General features: G+C 37.4%; 1 protein-coding gene across 1 annotated transcript in view; it reads right to left on the bottom strand.

Annotated features, from left to right (window-relative positions):
- TEX11 (testis expressed 11) overlaps window positions 1–26558 on the bottom strand; it is a 353939-nt gene that overhangs the window by 283576 nt on the left and 43805 nt on the right. Inside the window, exons 6-9 of the mRNA XM_060137334.1 lie at window positions 24659–24743; window positions 20141–20220; window positions 8055–8135; window positions 7845–7964 (exon numbers count right to left, since the gene is read on the bottom strand). Of these exons, the coding sequence (XP_059993317.1) occupies window positions 7845–7964; window positions 8055–8135; window positions 20141–20220; window positions 24659–24743 (366 nt within the window). The remainder of the gene's footprint in view (window positions 1–7844; window positions 7965–8054; window positions 8136–20140; window positions 20221–24658; window positions 24744–26558) is intronic.

The following is a 26558-nucleotide window of genomic DNA, read 5'->3' as shown; positions in this document are numbered from 1 at the left end:
ATGTAGCTGTCCAGTTTTTCGAGCACCACATATTGAAGAGGCTGTCTTTTCTCCATTGTATATTCTTGCCTCCTTTATCAAAAATAAGGTGACCATATGTGCGTGGGTTTATCTCTGGGCTTTCTATCCTGTTCCATTGATCTATATTTCTGCTTGTGTGCCAGTACCATACTGTCTTGATTACTGTAGCTTTGTACTATAGTCTGAAGACCGGGAGCCTGATTCCTACAACTCTGTTTTTCTTTCTTAAGACTGCTTTGGCTAATCGGAGTCTTTTGTGTTTCCCTACAAATTGTGAAATTTTTTGTTCCAGTCCTGTGATAAATACCATTGGGAAGTTAAGAGGGATTGCATTGAATCTGTAGATTGCTTAGGGTAGTACAGTCATTTTCACAATGCTGATTCTTCCAATCCAAGAACGTAATATAGCTCTCCATCTGGTTGTATCATCTTTAATTTTTTTCATTAGTGTCTTAACAGTTTTCTACATACATGTCTTTTGTCTCCTTAGGTAGGTTTACTCTTAGCTATTTTATTCTATTTGTTGCAGTGGTAAATGAGGGTGTTTCCTTAATCTCTATTTCAGATTTTTCTTCCTCAGTGTATAGGAATGCAAGAGATTTCTGTACATTAATTTTGTATCCTACTACTTTACCAAATTCACTGATTAGCTCTAGTAGTTTTCTGGAAGCATCTTTTGGATTCTCTTTGCATAGTATCATGTCATCTGCAAACAGTGACAGCTTGACTTCTTCTCTTCCGATTTGGATTCATTTTCATTCTTTTTCTTCTCTGAGTGCTGTGGCTAAGACTTACAAAACTATTTTGAGTTACAGTGGCGAGAGTGGACAACCTTGTCTTCTTCCTGATCTTAGTGGAAATCGTTTCAGTTTTTCACCACTGAGAACAACGTTGGCTGCGGGTTTGTCATATATGGCCTTTATTACGTTGAGGTAAGTTCCCACTATGCCTACTTTCTGGAGGGTTTTTATCATAAATGTGTGCTGAATTTTGTCAAAAGCTTTTTCTGCATCTATTGAGATGATCATATGGATTTTCTCCTTCCATTTGTTAATATGGTTTATCATATTGATTGATTTGCATATACTGAAGAATCCTTGCATTCCTGGGATAAACCCCACTTGATCATGGTGTATGATCCTTTTAATGTGCTGTTGGATTCTGTTTGCTAGTATTTTGTTAACGATTTTTGCATCTATGTTCATCAGTGATATTGGCCTGTAGTTTTCTTTCTTTGTGATGTCTTTGTCTGGTTTTGGTATCAGGGTGATGGCGGACTCATAGAATGAGTTTGGGAGTGTCGTTCCCTATGCTATATTTTGGAAGAGTTTGAGAAGGATAGGTGTTTGCCCTTCTCTAAGTTTTTGATAGAATTCGCCTGTCAGGCCATCTCGTCCTGGGCTTTTGTTTGTTTGAAGATTTTTAATCAGTCTCGATTACAGTGCTTGTGATTGCTCTGTTTACGTTTTCTATTTCTTCCTCGTTCAGTCTCAGAAGGTTGTGCTTTTCTAAGAATCTGTCCCTTTCTTGCAGGTTGTCTATTTTACTGGCATATAATTGCTTGTACTAATCTCTCATGATCCGTTGTACTTCTGGAGTGTCAGTTGTTACTTCTCCTTTTTCATTTCTAATTTTATTGAGTCTTCTCCCTTTTTTTCTTGAAGAGTCTGGCTAATGGTTTATCAATTTTGTTTATCTTCTCAAAGAACCAGCTTTTAGTTTCATTGATCTTTGCTGTTTCCTTCATTTCTTTTTCATTTATTTCTGATCTAATCTTTATAATTTCTTTCCATCTGTTACATTTGGGTGTTTTTTCTTCTTCTTTCTCTAACTGATTTACGTGAAAGGTTAGGTTGTTTGAGATGTTTCTTGTTTCTTAAGGTAGGATTGTATTGCGATAAACTTCCCTCTTAGAACTGCTTTTGCTGCATGCCATACGTTTTGGGCCATCCTGTTTTCATTGTCATTTGTTTCTAGGTATTTCTTGATTTCCACAGTGATCCCTTGGTTATTAAATAGTGTATTGTTTAGCCTCCATGTGTCTGTATTTTTTACAGATTTTTCCCTGTAACTGATACCTACTCTCATAGCACTGTGGTCGGAAAAGATACTTGATACAAGTTCAATTTTCTTAAATTTACCAAGGCTTGATTTCTGACCCAAGATACGATCTATCCTGGAGAATGTTCCATGAGTACTGGAGAAGAAACTGTATTCTGTTGTTTTTGGTTGGAATTTCCTATAAACATCAAATAAGTCGATCTTGTTTAATATATTTAAAGCTTGTGTTTCCTTATTTATTTTCATTTTCGATAATCTGTCCATTGGTGAAAGTGGGGTGTCAAAGTCCCCTACTAAGAGTGTGTTACTGTCGATTTCCCATTATATGGCTGTTAGCATATCCCTTATGTATTGAGATGCTCCTATTTTGGGTGCATACATATTTACAATTGTTATACCTTCTTCTTGGATTGATCCCTTGATCATTACACGGTGTCCTTCTTTGTTTCTTGTAATACTCTTTAGGTTTTCTTTTGTCTGATATGAGAATTGCTACTCCAGCTTTCCTCTGATTTCCCTTTGTATGGAATATCTTTTTCCATCCCCTCACTTTCTGTCTGTATGTGTCCCTAGGTCTGAAGTGACCCAGCATATATACGGGTCTTGCTTTTGTATCCATTCAGCCAGTCTATGTCTTTTGGTTGGAGCATTTAATCCATTTACATTTAAGGTAGTTATCAATATGTATGTTCCTATTTTCATTTTTAGTTGTCTTGGGTGTGTTACTGTAGGTCTTTTCCTTCTCTTGTATTTCCTACCTAGAGAATTTCCTTTAGCATATGTTATAAAGCTGTCTTAATGGTGCTGAATTCTCTTAGCTTTTGCTTGTCTGTAAAGGTTTTAATTTCTCCATCAAATCGGAATGCGATCCTTGCTGGCTAGAGTAATCTTGGCTGTAGGTCTTTCCCTTTCATCACTTTAAATATGTCCTGCCACTCCCTTCTGGCTTGCAGAGTTTCTGCTGAAACATCAGCTGTTAACCTTATGGGGATTCCCTTCCATGTTATTTGTTGTTTTTCCCTTGCTGCTTTTAATATTTTTTCTTTGTATTTAATTTTTGATAGTCTGATTAACATGTGCCTTGGCATGTTTCTCCTTGGATTTATTGTATATGGGATCCTCTGTGCTTCGTGGACTTGATTAACTATTTCCTTTCCCATATTAGGGAAGTTTTCAACTATAATCTCTTCGAATATTTTGTCAGTCCCTTTCTTCTTCTCTTCTTCTTCCGGGATACCTATTATTTGAATGTTGGTGCGTTTAATGTTGTCCCAGAGGTCTCTGAGACTCTCCTCAATTCTTTTCATTCTTTTTTCTTTATTCTGCTCTGCTGTAGTTATTTCCACTATTTTACCTTCCAGGTCACTTATCCATTCTTCTGCCTCAGTTATTCTCCTATTGATCCCTTCTAGAGAATTTTGAATTTCATTTATTGTGTTATTCATCATTGTTTACTCTTAGTTCTTCTAGGTCCTTGTTAAAGGTTTCTTATATCTTCTCCATTCTATTTCCAAGATTTTGGATCTTCTTTACTGTTACTATTCTGAATTCTTCTTCAGGTAGACTGCCTATTTCCTCTTCATTTGTTTGGTCTCATGGGTTTTTGCCTTGCTCCTTCATCTGCTGTGTGTTTCTCTGTCTTCTCATTTTGCTTAACTTACTCTGTTTGGGGTCTCCTTTTCGCAAGCTGCAGGTTCATAGTTCCCGTTGTTTTTGTTGTCTGCCCCCAGTGGCTAAGGTTGGTTCAGTCGGTTCTGTAGGCTTCCTGGTGGAGCGGCCTGGTGTCTGTGTTCTGGTGGATGAGGCTGGATCTTGTCTTTCTGCTGGCCAGGACCGTGACCAGTGGTGTGTTTTGGGGTGTCTGTGACCTTATTATGATTTTAGGCAGCCTCTCTGCTAATGGCTGGGGTTGTATTCCTGTCTTGCTAGTTGTTTGGCATAGGGTGTCCAGCACTGTAGCTTGCTGTTCGTTGAGTGGAGCTGGGTCTTATCGTCAAGATGAAGATATCCAGGAGAGCTATCGCTGTTTGATATTGCGTGGAGCCGGGAGGTCTCTGGTGGACCAATGTCCTGAACTTGGCTCTCCCACCTCAGAGGCACAGGCATGACACCCTGCCATAACACCAAGACCCTGTCAGCTACACGGCTCAGAAGCAAAGCAAGAAAAAAAGAAAGAAGAGAGCAACCAAACCAAAAAAATATCCACCAATGATAACAAGCACTAAAATCTCTACTAAAAAAAAAAAAGGACAAACAGAACCCTAGAACAAACAGTAAAAGCAAAGGTATATAGAAAAATATCACACAAAGAAGTGTACACATACACACTCACCAAAAGAGAAAAAGGAAAAAAGTATCTACCTATCTATCTATATATATATATAAGGAAAAGGAAGAGAACAACCAAATCAATAAACAAATGTACCAATGATAATAAGCTCTAAATACTAAACTAAGATAAACATAAAACCAGATACAAATTAGATGCAGAAAGCAAACCACAAGTCTACAGTTGCTCCCAAAGTCCACCGCCTCAATTTTGGGATGATTCGTTGTCTATTCAGGTATTCCACAGATGCAGGGTACATTAAGTTGACTGTGGAGATTTAATCCGCTGCTCCTGAGGCTGCTGGGAGAAATTTCCCTTTCTCTTGTTTGTTCACACAGCTCCTGGGGTTCAGCTTTGGATTTGGACCCGCCTCTGCGTGTAGGTCACCTGAGCGTGTCTGTTCTGCACTCAGACAGGACGGGGTTAAAGTAGCAGCTGATTAGGGGGCTCTGGCTCACTCAGGCCGGGGGGGAGGGAGGGTTATGGAATGTGGGGCAAGCCTGCGGCAGCAGAGACCACCAACATGACGCTGCAACAGCCTGAGGCGTGCCGTGTCTTCTCCCAGAGAAGTTGTCCCTGGATCACAGGACCCAGGCAGTGGCAGGCTGCACGGGCTCCTGGAAATGGAGGTGTGGATAGTGACCTGTGCTTGCACACTGGCTTCTTGGTGGCTGCAGCAGCAGCCTTAGCGTTTCATGCCCGTCTCTGGTGCCCGCGCTGATAGCCGCAGCTCACACCCGTCTCTCGAGCTTGTTTAGGTGGTGCTCTGAATCCCTTCTCCTCGTGCACCCCAAAACAGTGGTCTCCTTCCTCTTAGGCAGTTCCAGACTTTTTCCTCCTGGCTAGCTGTGGCACACTAGCCCCCTTCAGGCTGTGTTCACACAGCCAACCCCGGTCCTCTCCCTGGGATCTGTCTTCCAAAGCCGGAGCCTCAGCTCCCAGCCCCCGCCCGTCCCAGCAAGTGAACAGACAAGCCTCTCAGGCTGGTGAGTGCTGGTCCGCACCAATCCTCTGTGTGGGAATCTCTCTGCTTTGCCCTCTGCACCTCTGTTGCTGCGCTGTCCTCCACGGCCCCAAACCTTCCCCTGACCAGCTGCTGTCTCCACCAGGGAAGGGGCTTCCCAGTGTGTGGAAACTTTTCCTCCTTCACAGCTCATTCCCAGAGGTCCAGGTCCCATCCTTATTCTTTTGTCTCTGTTTTTTCTTTATTATTCTGCCCTACCCAGGTACGTGGGGAGTTTCTTGCCTTTTGGGAAGTCTGAGGTCTTCTTCAGCATTCAGTAGGTGTTCTGTAGGAGTTGTTCCACATGTAGATGTATTTCTGATGTATGTGTGGGGAGGAAGGTGATCTCCACGTCTTACTCCTCTGCCATCCTGAAGTTCTCCTCTAGTAGCCTTCTTATTTAAGTATTATTTACTCAATCTGTTATTGGTTTTAGGGCATTCTATCTGAGCTTCAGGCTCCTCATTTGTAAAACCGGGATAACACCACCTCACAAACTCTCCACGCCACAAAGTCAAATAAGAGTTCCAGAGCCTCGCCAGAATCAATTTTTGACAAGAGTGCTAAGACCATTCAATGGGGAAAGAATAGTCTTTTCAATAAATGGTGCTGGGACAACTGGATAGCTATATGCAAAAGAATGCAGCTGGACTCCCACCTCATGCCATACTCAAAAATTAACTTGAAATGGATCAAAGACCTAAATGTAAGTGCTAAATCTATAAAACTCAAAGATATGCAGAAATTGGAGCCCTCAGAGACTAGTGGCAGTGTAAAATGGTACAGCCACAGTGGAAAACAGTCTGGCAGTTTCACAAAAGGTTAAACATAGAGTAATAATGTTATTCAGCAATTCTACTCCAAGGTATATATCCAAGACAAATGTAAAAATGTACACACAAAACTATGTACATGAATGTTCACAGTAGAGTTATTCATAATAGCCCCAAACTGGAAACAATCCAAATGTTCATCAATAGATGAATGGATAAACAAAATCTGGTATATCCATACAGTATAACATTATTTAGTAATAAAAATATTGATACATGCTGCAACATAGATGAACCTTGAAAACATGCTAAGTAAAAGAAGCTAATCACAAAAGATCAAATATTGTATGATTTCATTTATATGAAATGCCCAGAACAGGTAAATCTATAAAGACAGAAAGTATATTAGTGGTTGCTAGTGCTGGGGTCAGGAGGAATAGGGAGTGACTGCTAATGGATAGGGGGTTTCTTTTGGGGTAATGAAAATGTTTTAAACTTAAGACTGTGGTGAAGGTTGTACAATTCTATGAATATACTAAAACCATTGAATTGTACATTTAAAATGTGTTAATTTTATAGTATACAAATTATAAATATGATGAAGATGTTAAGAAATAAAACTAAGATTTATTATTATTATTTATTATTATTTATTTATTATATATTTATTTATTATATATTATATATATTATTATATATGTAATTATTATATATATATTATAATTATAATATATAATATAATAATTATTATTATAATATAATATATAATAATATATTATATATATTATATATTATATATTATATTAATTATTAATATATTAATTATTATATAATAATATATTATATATTATATATTATTATAATATATATTAATATAATATATATTAATGTATATAATATATACTATAATAATTATTATAATATATAATATAATAATTATATATATAATTATTATATATAATATAATATATATTATTATATATAATTATTATATATATATTATATTTATTATATATTTATTATTATTAAGATTTATTATTATTATTTATTATTATTATTTATTATTTAAATAAAACTAAGATTACGCTAGATGATTCTTAAGGTCTCTTTCATTTCTAGAATTACATAATTTCAGAGAGTAAACTCATCACAGCTTACATTTTTTCAACTGAAAATGCACACCTAACTGCATGGTGACAAAAGAAGAAAACCCACAAGCCAAACTGAGGTAAAGTACAACTCTGAACACTGACACCAGCAGACTTTTAGAAAACATCAGCAAACAACCCAGAATAATTGCAAATGTGAAGGCTCTTTTTGGGCAAATATTTTAGGTAGACTGTGAATGTAAGATATCCACAGAGACAGGTATTTCAAGTAGAAGCCACTGCCACAAATAAATGATAAGTATTACATGCAGTGGTTGAAAATGATGATTAGTTATATAAGTCTTTTCAATCTCACCCACCCCGATAGGTACCAATCACCATTAGTAATGTCACCTTCAGATATAAAACAGAGATTTAAAAGGCCAAATATAATATCCTATAAAAGACCAATGACACCTGACTTTCTTCTAATAGGTTATATGTCATCACTTTTGCATTTACGTATATAAAATGCCCCACTGTGAGGCCCTACTGACTATGATACCTACTGACTCTGCTTGGTAAGAAAGCACTCTGAAAAGGTCACTCTCCGTAGCAGTCTTCTGCATAGTCACATGGACCTCAGTGGAGCAACTCTGCATTAATTTGACATATAACTTCTCCAGACCCTGGAAAATAAACCACAATACAATGTAATGATGAGAATAACCACAATTGTTACTAATAACTGCCACAGCTAAAAATCAATGGTAACTTACAGCCATGGCAGCTTGAAAAAATTCATCAGCGATCACAGCATTTCCACCATCCACCCATCCTTTTCCTGTTTTCATATTCAGCTGGAAGAAAGAAGTTAGAAAATAATTTTTAAAAACTCACACCTCTTCAAAACTGACTGAGGATTATATTGGAGAAAATATTTAATCCTCTGTTCATATTCAGTAGTGTAATCCACAGAAAACAAAAAACTAACAGCATTTATTAGACTTCTGTGCTCTCCTCAGAACTCCATAATTAAAGAGAAACGGTCTTAAGAAAAGCAATAATAAAAAATTAATATACTTGAAAACACATCTTCTAAGAAAATACTAAAAGAAAACATTGAGGTAATTGAGACAGGAAGAGAAAGTTCTAAAACTTAATGCCTGGGGCTTCCCTGGTGGCGCGGGGCTTGAGAATCTGCCTGCTAATGCAGGGGACACGGGTTCGAGCCCTGGTCTGGGAGCATCCCACATGCCACGGAGCAACTAGGCCTGTGAGCCACAACTACTGAGCCTGCGCGTCTGGAGCCTGTGCTCCACAACAAGAGAGGCCGCGATAGCGAGAGGCCCACGCACCACCATGAAGAGTGGCCCCCGCTTGCCACAACTAGAGAAAGCCCATGCACAGAAACGAAGACACAACACAGCAAAAATAAATTAATAAACTCCTACCACCATCTTAAAAAGAAAAACTTAATGCCTCACATACTTGAAGAAAGTTATATGATAAGCACTAGACTGTAAGTCAACATACCTCGGTTCTAGTTTTTAACTATGTCTCTAATAAAATTTTTCTTAATCCAGCAAACGTTTATTATGTATCCTTTACATGCCAGGCACCCTGAAGAAGCTCACAGTATTATAACTGACAGACACCTAAATAAATAGTTAAGTAATATGCACAAATACTGTGGAAGCAAACAAGGACTGAATCAAGATAGAGGATTGAGCACACACTACAGCCACCCCTTCTATTATAAATCCCTAGAAATGATGTGTATATAGTACATACTATGATATATATATATAATATATACTATAAATTTTATATACTATGAACCCCTAGAAAGGATATATATATATATTTATATGATATAGTATATATATATATATATATATATATATATATATATCCTTTCTAGGGATTTATATATATTTTCTAGAAATAAAAGAAAAATATACATATTTTTCTTATTAATAATAGTCCTGAAAAATAAGGGGCATTTTCAGTTGATATGAAATAATGAAGAACCTCTGAAAAACAGCAAATGGAATGAGGCAAAATCCCATATCCTAAAATGCACGAAAATGCAAAATGTGGAAACATTCTGGATATGAACAGGAGGAGTATCAGGCAGTAGGCTTCATCCCCAACAGATATATTCTCCCCTCCTCCCCATAAAGGAACAGTAAGTACAATCACTTAGGCTAGAGAAAAACAGAGTTCCAGGTGGCTGACAACACAGGTCAATGCAAAACCTCTGATCTTAATTCTCCATCAGTCACTGGATTCAGTTACAGTAAATAGTGTGACACAGAAGACTATCAAGGAATCTCAAATTAAATACAAGCAAGAATCACCAAATGTTTGAGGGTAACCAATAATATGAAAGGACATCACACTCAACAAACAGAATACCTAAGGAAATAGAATTAAGACAGCAAGTAGATGGAAACATAAAAAGAGAAATACCATTATTATCCACAGAATTAAACAGTAGTCATAATCGATAAAATGTTCCTTTTAGGTTCCATTCTTTGAAATCAATAAAGCCAAAAATGCAAATGTGAGAGGTAACAGAAGTTGGAAGGGTAATGGTGGGGAAAGGGAGAGAGAATGATAAAGGTACTAATATCTTCACAGAGTTGAAAGTAAAGATATACTCTCCAAAACTGATGGAGAAATAAAAACTTAAATATATTAAAATAAATAAATTTCAATTAAAATAATAATAAATAAAATAAATTAAAAACAGTATCATTAACAAAAACTGAAAGGAGTAGGGGAGGTAATATATGATGAGATAAATCTTCATCTATCATAACAGAAAGAAACAGATCATATACGGAGCTGATAAATCAAGATTTAATTATTGTAGGCTGAATTGTGTCGACCCCTCCCACCAAAAAATTCATAAGTTGAAGTCCCAGCTCCCAGTACCTCAGAATGTGACTGTATTTAAAGATAGGGCCTTTAACAAAATGATGACGTTAAAATGACACCATTAGGTGTGCCCCAATCCAATCTGACTGGTGTCCTTTTAAGAAGAAATTTGGACACACAAAGGGACACCAGGTGTGTGCCCACACAGAGGAAATGCCATATGAGGACACAGAGAAAAGGCAGCCATCTGCAAGCCAAGGAGAGAGGCCTCAGGAGAAAACAAACCTTCCAACACCTTGATCCTGGACTTGATTTTGGATCATGATATTGGACACAATTGTGGGAAAATAAATTTCTACTGTTTAGACCACCCACTGTATAGTATTTTGTTATGGCACCCCTAGCAAACTAATACAGTGATACAACCATATGATTAAGATATATGAAAGTAAACGTGAGAAGTAAAAACAAAAATGGTTACAAGCAATAGCCTTAAAATAGGAAAAGATATATGCACAAGGCAATTCACTGCAACATCCAAATGTCCATCAAAGAGGGCTGCTTGAATATGACAAGTTACATGCACCAACTGAATGCTATGTAGCTAAAAAAAAAACAAAAACGCATATCTCTATATACTGCTATGGAGTGATCTGTCAGATATAATGTTAAATTGGGTAAAAAAAAAGGTGGAGAAAAGTATACATATGGAATACTACCAATTATCTAAGACACTCGGGGCAGGCAGAGATATGAATAAATACCTATTTGCTTATATTTAAAAAGCAAAAGTAGAGAGAGGAAACAAGATGGTGGAGCAGAAGGACGTGCTCTCACTCCCTCTTGTGAGAACACCAGAATCACAACGAGCTGCTGGAAATCATCGACAGGAAGACACTGGAACTCACCAAAAAAGATACCCCACATCCAAAGACAAAGGAGAAGCCACAATGAGACGGTAGGAGGGGCGCAATCACAGGAAAATCCAATCCAATAACTGCTGGGTGGGTGACTCACAGACTGGAGAACACTTATACAACAGAAGTCCACCCACTGGAATGAAGGTTCTGAACCTCATGTCAGGCTTCCCAACCTGGGGGTCCGGCAACGGAAGGAGGAATTCCTAGAGAATCAGACTTTGAAGCCAAGTGGGATTTGTACCACATGAAGGAATAAGATAACCCCCCCAAAAAAATCTAAATGAAGTGGAGATAGGCAACCTTCCAGAAAAAGAATTCAGAATGAGAGTGAAGATGATCCAGGACCTCAGAAAAAGAATGGAGGCAAAGATCGAGAAGATGCAAGAAACATTTAACAAAGACCAAGAAGAATTAAAGAACAAACAAACAGAGATGAAGAATACAATAACTGAAATGAAAACTACATTAGAAAGAATCAATAACAGAATAAGTGAGGCAGAAAAACGGATAAGTGACCTGGAAGACAGAATGATGGAATTCACTGCTGCAGAACAGAATAAAGAAAAAAGAATGAAAAGAAATGAAGACAGCCTAAGAGACCTGTGGGACAACATTAAATGCAACAACTTTCGCATTATAGGGGTCCCAGAAGGAGAAGAGAGAGAGAGAGGACGAGAGAAAATATTTGAAGACATTATAGTCGAAAACTTCCCTAACATGGGAAAGGAAATAACCACCCAAGTCCAGGAAGCGCAACAAGTCCCATACAGTATAAACCCAAGCAGAAACACGCCGAGACACATAGTAATCAAATTGGCAAAAATTAAAGACAAAGAAAAATTATTGAAAGCAGTAAGGGAAAAATGACAGATAACATACCAGAGAATTCCCATAAGGTTAACAGCTGATTTCTCAGCAGAAACTCCACAAGCCAGAAGGGAGTGTCACGATACTCTTTAAGTGATGAAAGTGAAGAACCTATAACCAAGATTACTCTACCGGGCAAGGATCTCATTCAGATTCTATGGAGAAATCAAAAGCTTTACAGACAAGCAAAAGCTAAGGGAATTCAGCACCACCAAACCAGCTCTACAACAAAAGCTAAAGGAACTTCTCTAAGTGGGAAACACAAGAGAAGAAAAGCACCTACAAACACAAACCCAAAACAATTAAGAAAATGGTCATAGGAACATACATATCGTTAATTACCTTAAACGTAAATGGATTAAATGCTCCAACCAAAAGACACAGGCTTGCTGAATGGATACAAACACAAGATCCATCTATAAGCTGTCTACAAGAGACCCACCTCAGACCTAGGGACACATACAGACTGAAAGTGAGGGGATGGAAAAAGATATTCCATGCAAATGGAAATCAAAAGAAAGTTGGAGTAACAATACTCATATCAGATAAAATAGACTTTAAAATAAAGAATATTACAAGAGACAAGGAAGGACACTACATCAAGGGATCAATCCAAGAAGAAGATATAACAATCATAAATATATATGCACCCAACACAGGAGCACCTCAATACATAAGGCAACTGCAAACAGCTATAAAAGAGGAAATTGACAGTAACACAATAATAGTGGGGGACATTAACACCTCACTTACACCAATGGACAGATCATCCAAAATGAAAATAAACAAGGAAACACAAGCTTTAAATGACACAATAGACCACATAGATGTAATTGATATTTATAGGACATTCCATCCAAAAACAGATTACACTTTCTTCTCAAGTGAGCACGGAACATTCTCCAGGATAGATCACATCTTGGGTCACAAATCAACCCTCAGTAAATTTAAGAAAATTGAAATCACATCAAGCATCTTTTCTGACCTCAACGCTATGAGATTAGAAATGAACTACAGGGAGAAAAACGTAAAAAACACAACCACATGGAGGCTAAACAATACATTACTAAATAACCAAGAGATCACTGAAGAAATCAAAGAGGACATCAAAAAGTACATAGAGACAAATGACAATAAAAACACAATCCAAAACCTATGGGATGCAGCAAAAGCAGTTCCAAGAGGGAAATTTATAGCTATACAAGCCTACCTCAAGAAACAAGAAAAGCCTCAAATAAACGATCTAACCTTACACCTAAAGGAACTGTAGAAAGAAGAACAAACACAACCCAAAGTTAGCAGAAGGAAAGAAATCACACAGATCAGACCAGAAATAAATGAAATAGAAACAAAGAAAACAATAGCACATAAAACAATAGCAAATAAAACCAAAAGCTGGTTCTTTGAGAAGATAAACAAAATTGATAAACCATTAGCCAAACTCATCAAGAAAAAGAGGGAGAGGACTCAAATCAATAAAATTAGAAATGAAAAAGAAGTTACAACAGACACTGCAGAAATACAAAGCATACTAAGAGACTACTACAAGCAACTCTATGCCAATAAGATGGACAACCTGGAAGAAATGGACAAATTCTTAGAAAGGTATATAACCTTGCAAGACTGAACCAGGAAGAAACAGAAAATATGAACAGACCAATCACAAGTAATAAAATTGAAACTGTGATTAAAAATCTTCCAACAAACAAAAGTCCAGGACCAGATGGCTTCACAGGTGAATTCTATCAAACATTTAGCGAAGAGCTAACACCCATCCTTCTCAAACCCTTCCAAAAAACCACAGAGGAAGGAACACTCCCAAACTCACTCTATGAGGCCACCATCAACCAGATACCAAAACCAGGCAAAGATACTACAAAAAAAGAAAACTACAGACCAATATCACTGATGAATACAGATGCAAAAATACTAGCAAACAGAATCCAACAACACGTTAAAAGAATCATACACCATGATAAAGTGGGGTTTACCCCAGGGATGCAAGGATTCTTCAATATACACAAATCAATCAATGTGATACACCATATTAACAAACTGAAGAATAAAAACCATATGATCATCTCAATGGAAGCAGAAAAAGCTTTTGACAGAACTCAACACCCATTTATGATAAAAACTTCAGAAAGTGGGCAGAGAGGGAACCTACCTCAACATAATAGAGGCCATATATGACAAACATCATTCTCAGTGGTGAAAAACTGAAAGCATTTCCTCTAAGATCAGGAACAAGACAAGGATGTCCACTCTCACCACTATTATTCAACATAGTTTTGCAACTCCTAGCCACGGAAATCAGAGAAGAAAAAGAAATAAAAGGAATACAAATTGGAAAAGAAAAAGTAAAACTGTCACTGTTTGCAGATGACATGATACTATACATAGAGTACCCTAAAGATGCCACCAGAAAACTACTAGAGCTAATCAATGAATTTGGTAAAGTTGCAGGATACAAAATTAATGCACAGAAATCTCTGGCATTCCTATACACTAATGATAAAAATCTGAAAGAGAAATTAAGAGAACACTCCCATTTACCATTGCAACAAAAAGAATAAAATACCTAGGAATAAACATACCTAGGGAGTTAAAAGATCTGTATGCAAAAAACTATAAGACACTGATGAAGAAATTAAAGATGATACCAACAGATGGAGAGATATACCATGTTCTTGGATTTCAAGAATCAATACTGTGAAAATGACTATATTACCCAAAGCAATCTACAGATTCAAGGCAATCCATATCAAATTACAAATGGCATTTTTTACATAACTAGAACAAAAAATCTTAAAATTTGTATGGAGACACCAAAGACCCCGAATAGCCAAAGCAGTCCTGAGGGAATAAAACAGAGCTGGAGGAATCAGACTCCCTAACTTCAGACTATACTATAAAGCTACAGTAATCAAGACAATATGGTACTGGCACAAAAACAGAAAGGTAGATCAATGGAACAGGGTAGAAAGCCCAGAGATAAACCCACGCACCTATGGTCAACTAATCTATGACAAAGGAGGCAAGGATATACAATGGAGAAAAGACAGTCTCTTCAATAAGTGGTGCTGGGAAAACTGGACAGCTACATGTAAAAGAATGAAATTAGAACACTCCCTAACATCATACACAAAAATAAACTCAAAATGGATTAGAGACATAAATGTAAGACCGGGCACTATAAAACTCTTAGAGGAAAACAGGCAGAACACACTTTGACATAAATCAGAGCAAGATCTCTTTTGATCCATCTCCTAGAGTAATGGAAATAAAAACAAAAATAAACAAATGGGACCTAATGAAACTTAAAAGCTTTTGCACAGCAAGGGAAACCATAAACAAAATGAAGAAACAACCCTCAGAATGGGAGAAAATATTTGCAAACGAATCAACGGACAAAGGATTAATCTCCAAAATATATAAACAGCTCATGCAGCTCAATATTAAAGAAACAAAGAACCCAATCCCAAAACTGTCAGAAGACCTAAATACACATTTCTCCAAAGAAGACATACAGATGGCCAAGAAGCACATGAAAAGCTGCTCAACATCACTAATTATTAGAGAAATGCAAATCAAACCTGCAATGAGGTATCACCTCACACCAGTTAGAATGGGCATCATCAGCAAATCTACAAACAACAAATGCTGGAGAGGGTGTGGAGAAAAGGGAAACCTCTTGCACTGTTGGTGGGAATGTAAACTGATATAGCCACTATGGAGAACAGTGTGGAGGTTCCTTAAAAAACTAAAAATAGAATTACCATATGATCCAGCAATGCCACTACTCGGCATATACCCAGAGAAAACCATAATTCAAAAAGACACATGCACCCCAATGTTCACTGCAGCACTATTTAAAGTAGCCAGGGCATGGAAGCAACCTAAATGCCCATTGACAGACAAATGGATAAAGAAGTTGTGGTACATATATACAATGGAATATTACTCAGCCATAAAAAGGAACGAAATTGAGTCATTTGCTGAGATGTGGATGGATCCAGAGACTGTCATAGAGAGTGAAGTAAGTCAGAAAAAGAAAAACAAATATTGTATATTAACGCATGTATGTGGAACCTAGAAAATGGTACATATGAACTGGTTTGCAAGGCAGAAGTTGAGACACAGATGTAGAGAACAAACGTATGGACACCAAGGGGGGAAAGTCACGGTGGGGTGGGGATGGTGGTGTGCTGAATTGGGCAATTGGGATTGGCATATATACACTGATGTGTATAAAATTGATGACTAATAAGAAGCTGCTATTTAAAAAAATAAAATTAAATTTAAAAAAACTAATACTAAACTTTCTTTGGGTTATTTGTATGGAAATATGTTAATATAAATGTTTCAGACATTACATGAAATTCCTAAAAATCTTATATGTTCTGGTATAATGTTATAAGTCATAATTCTAGTTATTACTTTAAAATGTATATGTCAGAAATAACTAGATTTCCTTGTCAATTGCATTATTATGAACTTCCATCAAATCTTTAACCGTGGTCATTTTTAAGTCTTTTGTCATTTACAGACAGTTCTGCCTGTACTCTGATTCTTTTGCAAAAATGTTCCTATAGGGCTTCCCTGGTGGCGCAGTGGTTGACAGTCCGCCTGCCGATGCAGGGGACACGGGTTCGTGCCCCAGTCCGGGAAGATCCCACATGCTGCAGAGCGGCTGGGCCCGTGAGCCATGGCCGCTGAGCCTGCGCGTCCGGAGCCTGTGCTCTGCAACAGGAGAGGCCACGACAGTGAGAAGCCCGCGTACCACAAAAAAAAAAAATTTTCCTATAAAAGGGTTTCATCTTCAAGGAATTCATGGAAAAGACTCTGATAAGTACAGGTTTCTGGTAACTGACTATACTGCTGAACTGAATGAATAAGCATTTTCTGAACTCTAATGGAAAACTGATGAATTCATAAAAGTGCTAACAACAGATCAAGATGAAATAAATATTAATTACATGGGAGTGAGTGAACTGATGAGGATGATGATAATTTTTGTGACTTTCTGTTTGAATAAAAAAATGTGATGTAACTTTATGTAAAAAGAACTTAATGCAAAACAATGTCACTCTTCTCACATATTTTCTCTTGCTTTGGAAAATATAGATATTTTCTGCTAAAAATGTGATTTATGCTGACACGTAATACCTTGATTATTGTTATTATAAATGAATTAATAAATATTTTTAAGTTTCAAAAAAACAATAGGAGAGAAAGACAAATAATCTATGTTATCACTTATATGTGGAATCTAAAAGATAAGACAAACAAATATATATAACAAAACAGAAACAAACTCACAGATATAGAGAACAAACTAGTGGTTACCAGTCGGTAGAGGGAAGGAAGAAAGGACAAGAAAGGGGTTGGGGATTTAGAGATGCAAACTATTATGTATAAAATAAATAAGCAACAAGGGTATATTGCACAGCACAGGGAAATACAGCCATTATTTTGAAATAAATTTAAATGGAGTATAATCTATAAAAATATTGAATCACTATGTTGTACACATGAAACTCCTATTGTAAATTAACTATACTTCAATAAAATACATAAAGTCATACATACATGCATACATACACACATATCAAAAGGATAAACAATAAAATAAACAAAATAGTTACCAACAGGGGAAGGGAGGGAACAGAGTAAAGAGGACAGAGATAGAAGCTAGACTTCTCTGAATATACTTCCTTTAGATTTGACTTGACTTCAGAACCATGTCAGTATTTTACATAATTATAAAACAAAATTCAGGGACTTCCCTGGTGGTGCAGTGGTTAAGAATCCGCCTGCCAATTCAGGGGACATGGATTTGATCCCTGGTCTAGGAAGAGCCCACATGCCGCAGAGCAACTAAGCCCGTGCACCACAACTACTGAGCCCACACGCCACAACTACTGAAGCCCACGCACCCTAGGGCCCACGTTCCGCAACTACTGAGCCCACGTGCTGCAACTACTGAAGCCCACGTGCGTAGAGCTAGTGCTCCATAACAAAGAGAAGCCACCGTGATGAGAAGCCCAGGCACCGCAACAAGAGTAGCCCCCGCTCGCCACAACCAGAGAAAGCCTGGGTGCAGCAACAAAGACCCAATGCAGCCATAAATAAATAAATAAAATAAAACAAAATTCAATCAAAATGGGTAGGTGGGAGCAATCACAAAAATCAAAAGCAAGCAGAAGCAAATAAACCTAGCTATATATCAAGTCGATAGCTTAATCATAGGGAAAGGAATTATTTCAGGTAATTTTAAGATATTTTAATAATATGAACACAATATTTTGACTGTACATCCCTAGTGAGGTATATCCTAAGAACAAAAGTGCAAAAAAATTCCTAAACGTTTTTAGAAATCATTCTTAGTAATAATATCGATATTGCTATATCCTGAAACTGTTTCAAAAATACATTTTCTAGGATAAAAGAGGTTATTCATTACTTTAATGTTAGGCACCAAGATTTTTAGCACCAAAGACACACAAATATAAAATCAAGAAGCTAAGTAAAACCCTATAATCCTAATTATCAATTGGAAATATCAGTATGAACTCATTATATACTTTCTCTCTTAAAAAATATATATGTCATAGCTCTGTCCACTAAAAAGGTCTAGAAACAATAATCAATGCAATAGTAATGAGCATTTGTGACGTCCAGACTGTGGGTTCTAAACAACATTCTCCACTAAAAGAAAGCGGAGCTCCTTAGAGGAATGGCTGATTCCAGGTCTAGGGTAGGAACTATACAAGATAAGCCTGGATATCTTGCCATATCGGAAACCAAATGAAACTATTAAAGACTGCTGAGGTCGTGCCAAAAGGACTCAGAATCACTTAAAGAAGCTCCTTCCAGCCCAAAATAGGACATTGTGCTTCAATAAGCATAATAACTACAATGAACTGAAAGTCATTAAATATGTTAAAATCCATGAGTTCACAGTAATACTTTAAAAAAAAAAACCCACTCAGTCATCATTTAAGGATGTTACAGAATCAACTCATTATTCTGAAAACTGTTAAATAAAGGGGAAGAGTCAGGACTTTCGTATACAAAATATACTTCAGAGTAACCAAATAGTTGATGAAAGTTTCTCTCTATTCCAGTTAATAAACAAAATAACTACAGAATTAGAATATGCAGATCCCCACAGAAATAATGGATCTGGGGACAATAATCATCAAAGGACACTAACACAACAGAAAAGAGACAAGTAGACATTAGTGCCTCCTGATGGAAGTACACCATACCGCCTATGAATTATTCTTGACAAAAATGAACCTGAATCAGATCAAGCTTCTAAATCTAACTACCAGTTTACAGGAAAAACAGAGGACAAAGTACTACATTAAATGACACCATAAGGATGCAGTTATCAGAATCCAGAATTTAGGTAAACTATAGAACATATTAACAAAATACAAGGTGTGGACTTTAATCCTGATTCTAAAAAACCAACTGGAAAGAAGTGGGGGGAGGGAGGTGGGAAGAGTTGGGGGGAGGGAAGACTAGATATTTGATGATTTTAGAAAAATCTTTATTGAATTTTATCAGGTATGATAATGGATATTGGGTTTGAATAAAAAAGATATCCGGTCTTTTAGAGACATGTACTGAAATATTTATGGGAAAAATAATGCTTCTTTGGATTTATTTCAAAATAATCCATGGGGCCAGGGGTTTGCTGTTAGAGGAGATATAGAAGAAACAAGAGTGGTCATGAGTTGATGATTACTCTAGCTGAGTGATAGGTAAATAGGGGAATCATATTATCTTTTCTACTTCATGTGTACATTTGAGCTTTTCAATAAAATATTGTTTTAAAACACTAGGAAAAATACTTTCCACTAAAAAAACATACTTGCCTCTAGGAAGCAAGACAGGGGGTAGAAAGGGATGGAGCAGAAAACTATTACCTTTTATTATTTTCCTTACTTTTCATAAATCCTGAATTATAAGTTCAATATTTAGTCCACTAAATCACTGTAATAACAACTACAGTACTGCTGAGACCTTTAATTGTAATAGATATAATTATTATAAAAGTAACATTGCCAGAACTAAAGGATATAACCCCCTTCCAGGTTTACACTAACTTCAACCATCTACACAGGAATAATGACTCTCTCACTGAATCTGCACTTTCTCCTGATTTAATTAGGACTTACCAAAATTTGTCTTTGAATAGCTTCTTCTGAAGCAGCTGAGCCTTCACACATACACATCAACTTGCAAGCAACGTGCCGTACTGCAAAACAGTAATTAGATACCCATAAACACAAAACATTCATTCCCCTTTTATATACACATATAAAGAGAAAAGAGGAGTGAAGTGAAACCACTTTTGTTGTTAAAAATAAGAACTTTAAAGGTCTTTTTAAAAAATCAATTATCAAAAGTAAATGACCTGAAAACTACCAAATGAATCATGGGCTTAATGCTTTAGTCAGACAGATATCTAATTTTCAAATTTTAATTTCTGCCTGTCTTAAATCCCAAAGACTCACATGATGCTCTTGTATGTACCATGCTGGCAGCAAAATAATTCTAAGTAGAATTGGAATCTAAAGCTATTCAACATCTGACAAAATTCCTGAACATCAGAATAGTTTAAGATTATTCTCCTAAAATGTGAAACGGTCTAAATATATTATTTTCTGCAGATGAGGTAAAAGTTCTTGAAGCATAACTTAGAAAATACAGGTATCGTCATTACACAGTTCATTTACCCTGAAAATAGGAAAGTTTGAATAATTGTAACCTCTTTAGTTGTGTGGTTTCTTTCATCATAAAACATACCCAATTTATTAAAGATGACTTCACATATAACTGAACTAGTTGTCTTGATGTTATTAAATCTCAGCAGCCATTCTACTTATGCTAACACCATTTTTAATTAATATTCCAATGAAAAAGAGAAGATTTGCCCAGCTTAAATTACGGGTAATTGAAGTAGTCAAATTTTTTTTTTTTTTTTTTTTTTGCGGTACGCGGGCCTCTCACTGTTGTGGCCTGTCGCGTTGTAGAGCACAGGCTCCAGACGTGCAGGCTCAGCGGCCATGGCTCATAGGCCCAGCCGCTCCGCGGCATACGGGATCTTCCCGGACCAGGGCACGAACACGTGTCCCCTGCATCAGCAGGCGGACTCTCAACCACTGCGCCACCAGGGAAGCCCCATGTAGTCAAATTTTTATTAACATTACAAAATGTAAAATTTATTCATCCCTCAACAAATTTAATTTGTTTCTGGGAAAAAAACTTTCAGTAAAATAATTTCTAAACATATATTTACATTGTCCTGCATTTCCAGTTTTGTTTTGTTTTGTTTTTCTGAGGTACGCGGGCCTCTCACCGCTGCGGCCCCTCCCGCCACGGAGCACAGGCTCCGGACGCGCAGGCCCAGCGGCCACGGCCCACGGGCCCAGCCGCTCCACGGCACGCGGGATCCTCCCGGACCGGGGCACAAACCCACGCCCCCCGCATCGGCAGGCGGACTCCCAACCACTGCGCCACCAGGGAAACCCACATTTCCAGTTTTGAAAATGTTTCCTTTATTGTTTTCAAAGTTTACTAATTCTTCTGTACTCTCAAGGACCCTGATCTCAATTATTTTCCCTCTCCAAAGATATCTTCAGTGCTTCCCTCTCAATTTACTCCTTTCCCTCTACCTTCAAATATATCCATCTCCCTTCCTTGAAAAAATTCAACTAACCCCACTGTGCTTCAAGCTTCCCTCCCATTTCTCCTCTTCCTCCCATTGTCAAACTTCTTGAACTGAATGAGCTACTATGTTTTATTGCTACTCCCTCGTCTCCTTAATGCCCTGCAATCTGTTTTGCATCTTTACCACTTTACTAAAGCTGCACTCCCAAAGATCACCTTCCCTGACTTCACACCTACATTTCACAATGATCATAATAACCTTTTTGAAAAATACTACTTCCTATGCCTCACTCTATCCTGGTTCAGCATTGAGCAGTGTCCCTCTGTGGGAAATGTCTTAGTCTAAGAACTTTGCTCCAGCCCCACATTCTTGATCCAGCTGTGTATATAGTTATCACCAATAAAGCCTTCAGGCCAAAGGCACCTGAGGCTCAGACAGAATGCTACTTCAGTATAAAGATGTTGTCTTTGTTGCTGTTGCTCTACCCTTGTCTTCTCATCAGCCTCTTCTTGGCCCCTCTATACTATAAACATCTTGGTTAGGTGCTTGCTGACTGACTCCTTGCATCTGCCTTACTCTGCTCCATCAGTGCCCACAGCTTGGTATTTGAATTGACTTTAAACAACATATAAATTTGCATCCTCTGGCATTTGTGAATTCTTTATTTTTACTGTTTATTTAGCTTTAACCCATTCCTTCCTAAATCCTCAAGCATAATGTATGCCTGGTATTTTTGCCCTGGAGTCTTACCTTGTCCCTTTCACCTACTGCCTGCCATAACATGGTTTGACAACCCTATAAAAGATTATGTACTCGGGCTTCCCTGGTGGCGCAGTGGTTAAGAGTCCGCCTGCCGATGCAGGGGACACGGGTTCGTGCCCCGGTCCGGGAAGATCCCACATACCGCGGAGTGGCTGGGCTCGCGAGCCATGGCCGCTGAGCCTGCGCGTCCGGAGCCTGTGCTCCGCAACGGGAGAGGCCGCAGCAGTGAGAGGCCCGCGTACCAGAAAAAAAAAAAAGAGAGAGACAGTATGTACTCAATAAGTGGGTAGCGAGTCTCCTCTATAATATTTTGACTGTTACTTGTGGTATCCTATCCTTGCTCTTTTTCTTCCCAGTCCGTAACTGGAAGAATTAAGGTTAAAATCTCAGTACTCTGTTCTCTCAACACCATTGGTTCTTAATATTTGGTGTGCATGAGAATTCCTGAGAAATTTTTTCAAATTACAGACATGCCCAGGTTTCATCCTAAACCCCCCAGATCAAAACCTCCAATGGTGGAGCCTGGGCATCTGTATTTTAAAAGGCTCCACAGGTTACTCTCATTTATACCAGTATCTAAGAACCACTGCTCTTTATTTTCTCCCTCAGAGAACTCAACAATTCTTGTGGCTTCAACAGTCATCTCCATGTGAATAACCATCAAATCTACAGGCAGCCCGACCTTTCTCACAAGCTCCAGTCTCACATCTCCAACCTTATTGTCACCTCAAATACAACAGGTCTAAAACTAAAGTTTAAGAGTCATTCTTCTACTTCTGCCTTTCCTATTTCTGTTCATTGTTCCATAATTCTTCCCAATAATAATAAATTGTAGTGCATAAATCTTAATGACGTTTTGATCACAACACAATCCAGGCACACTGAATTTGTTTTTGAGACAAAGTATCTTCCAATCAACAGATTTTGAGAATAAAACTTTTTAAAATCAGAGGCTTCCTGCACTACACCCTGTTTTCCACTGTATCTTAAAAGTATTATACACGTAATAAGCACCCAAATATCTAAGAACTGCTACATACAGAGTAAGTACATTAGGAAAGGTCGGTCCTAGGGCTGCAGCTCCCACTTCATCTACCAAATCCCCACTATTTGACAAGCAGTGAAAAACAGCCAGAGCAATGTTCCTTGATATGCGGAATGCGAGAAGTTTAGAATTAAAGCATTTTAACATCGCACAGTTCACCTGTGTACTAAATTTCTCCCACAGATGAATTTCCAACTCTTCCCTCCTCACAACTATAAGATCTAAGGCTTCTAGGAGCAATGATATCAACATTTATCTGAGAGTTAAAGAGACAGAACTGTTCTCTAAACATCCTAATAGAGGAGTGGGCTAAAAAGTCAGTATATTATTGACTGTATCAACCACTAATTACCCTATACATACACTGAAGTCGTATACAGTTTGGTTTATATTCATAAAGATAAATACTTAGTATTAAATTCTATTTGTTGCATACAGACAAAATTCATTTGTCTACAAGCCAAGCACTCCAGAGATTCACCTCTTGGTTTGTTGCCTCAATGTATCCTTTATAATGGGACATATACTTTCCATAAATGCATTAACTGTCCCTATCCTTGATGGAAATCAGTTAACTGTCAGCACACTAGACCCTGCCCATTTAGCTAAAGCACTCAAACTCTGCCAGACAGTAGATCACATTTAACACATCTAAGCAGCTGAATATGGTTTTGGGGTTTTGTTTTGTTGTTATTATTCTTGTTTGCTCTCACAAAAAACTTCTATAATTTTTCTCAGTAACTCAGTCCAATGTTCATTAACCCACCTCATGAAGACACTATTCTTTACAGATTTTTTAATCTGAATTCCTCACATAGCAACATTTTTCATTATTTTATTAATTAATGGAGAGGAAAAACTACTATTTGATGGTTCTTCAGAATCCTGAAGATTCTGATCATCTCTCCTCCAAGGAAATAATCCACGTCCTTTGAAATTTTTCAAGTTCTCATTTTCCTGCCTCATTTTTCACCAGCAGACTATTTCTTGCAGTTACGCTTTTAAATTTCTATTAATAAGGAGCTAAGCTCTGAAAAACCACAAAACCAAGGCAGGGTTTGCTTGGAAACCACTGCTTATGGGTTGTTTTGTTTAGTTTTCTTTTAACAAATCTGCATCTAAGAACAGGTCAAAATATTATTTAAACTGCAGGAACACAATCTCATGTATAATAAGAATACTCCTCATAATATGAGTCACAAAACATATACGTACATTTAGCGCTCTGCTCTTCACTTAAACCCAAAGCTCCTTTCTTGATAATTGCCCAGTTCCACAGGTTTACTGCCATTTCTTCAATCTGTACAACAGAAACATTTTCTTAGCCACTTAAAATACTGTCCACCTCCAATAATATTTTCTTTCGTGCATGTTTCACGTTTATGTGACTACTGTGGGTCATTTACAGGTCCTCCATAATCTAGTCCCATTTTAACTTTTCTCCCAAAAACTTACCCACAGAATAATTATCTTATTGTCCCATGAACACAACTTGTTCATTCCTGCGTACCTTTATTCATACTGTTGGCTTCACCTGATATACCTCCTCCCATGATCTTTATGTAACTCAAATCCAAATTCACCCGCACCAAGAACATACATAAAGTTTTCAGCAACCATTACAGTCTTCATTGGTCTCTCTCTTCTTTGAATTCCTATATTAACTAAGTTTTACATAATTGAGCAATTAACTATGCTACTGTGTATCATTTATTCTTTGTTTTTATTGTTACTCTCATTTCCCAACTAGACTCCCTGAAATCAAAGATCATATCTCACTCAATTTATGTAGCACTTATACTACCTGCCAAAGTGCTAAATAAAGAATACATATTAAAATAATAAGATTTATTGTTTTATTATGTTCTGTTCTAGGGATTATGGGGGCAAAGATTCTAGTAGCTTCTTCTGGTTTTATCTATCAGATGGAACACAGTCAACTGGACGGAAAAATAAATCAAGCTCATAGTATCTCAGGAATAAAATTTGCAGTAGATTGGTTTCTGGCAAGAGATCTCTGAAGGCCAACAGTTGGTCCTGGGTGCTACTATTGCCTCAGACCAATATGCCATACCTCTGGCCTAAATCTTCTGGTGTGCTATAGTGACTATGATAGAAGCTATATACCATTATCTTATCATAAACATATTGGTAGTAATATGACTAAAAGGAATAACTGGAAAAAAAATTAAACTCAGTTTGTGTACAATAACGGTGCACAATTGTATTTTAGTTTATTTCCTCAAGACCACTTTTTCCCCCTACAATTCATTTCCCTGATGAGCTTCCCTTTAAATGGATTATTTATGTAGCATGGCCATCATTTCACTACTATTCTGCAGCTAATTATTATGCTCATCTCCATCTCTCTCACACAGTATCCCCATGCCACAGTTGACCTAATGATGACTTTCATATGAAATATTATTTGATTTGTTTCATCAGAAGCACATGGAGTTAATATTTGACTTAAAATTTCCCAGAGGAAAAAAAAAAAAATTTCCAGAGGAACAAATGGTATTTAGGTGGAAAAATAAACATGCACAGTAAAACAGCTTAAAGCTGCCACTTTGGGTATTTTGGAAAGCAATTTCACAACATGAGCCAAAAAATGTTCATACCTTTTTTTTTCTAACATTTTTATTGGAGTATAATTGCTTTACAATGGTGTGTTACTTTCTGCTTTATTACAAAGTGAAACAGTTATACATGTACATATGTGCCGATATCTCTTCCCTCTTGCGCCTCCCTCCCTCCCACCCTCCCGATCCCACCCTTCTAGCTGGTCATATAGCACCAAGCTGATCTCCCCGTGCTATGTGACTGATTCTCACTAGCTATTTATTTTACATTTGGTAGTGTACATATGTCCATATATACACTACCACTCTCTCACTTTCTCCCAGCTTACCCTTCCCCCTCCCCACGTCCTCAAGTCCATTCTGTAGTAGGTCGGCCTCTTTATTCCCGCCTTGCCTCTAAGTCCTCTTTTTTTTTCTTTTAATATATATATTTATTTATTTTTGGTTGCCTTAGGTCTTCACTGCTCCTCACGGGCTTTCTCTAGTTGTGGCGAGAAGGGGCTACTCTTCGTTGCAGTGCGCGGGCTTCTCAT

The sequence above is a fragment of the Lagenorhynchus albirostris genome, chromosome X, assembly GCF_949774975.1.
Source record: "Lagenorhynchus albirostris chromosome X, mLagAlb1.1, whole genome shotgun sequence".
In the NCBI taxonomy this organism is placed as follows: domain Eukaryota; kingdom Metazoa; phylum Chordata; class Mammalia; order Artiodactyla; family Delphinidae; genus Lagenorhynchus; species Lagenorhynchus albirostris.
The sequence above is the reverse complement of the archived record's forward strand: the minus strand, read 5'-3'. Positions and strand labels throughout refer to the sequence as shown.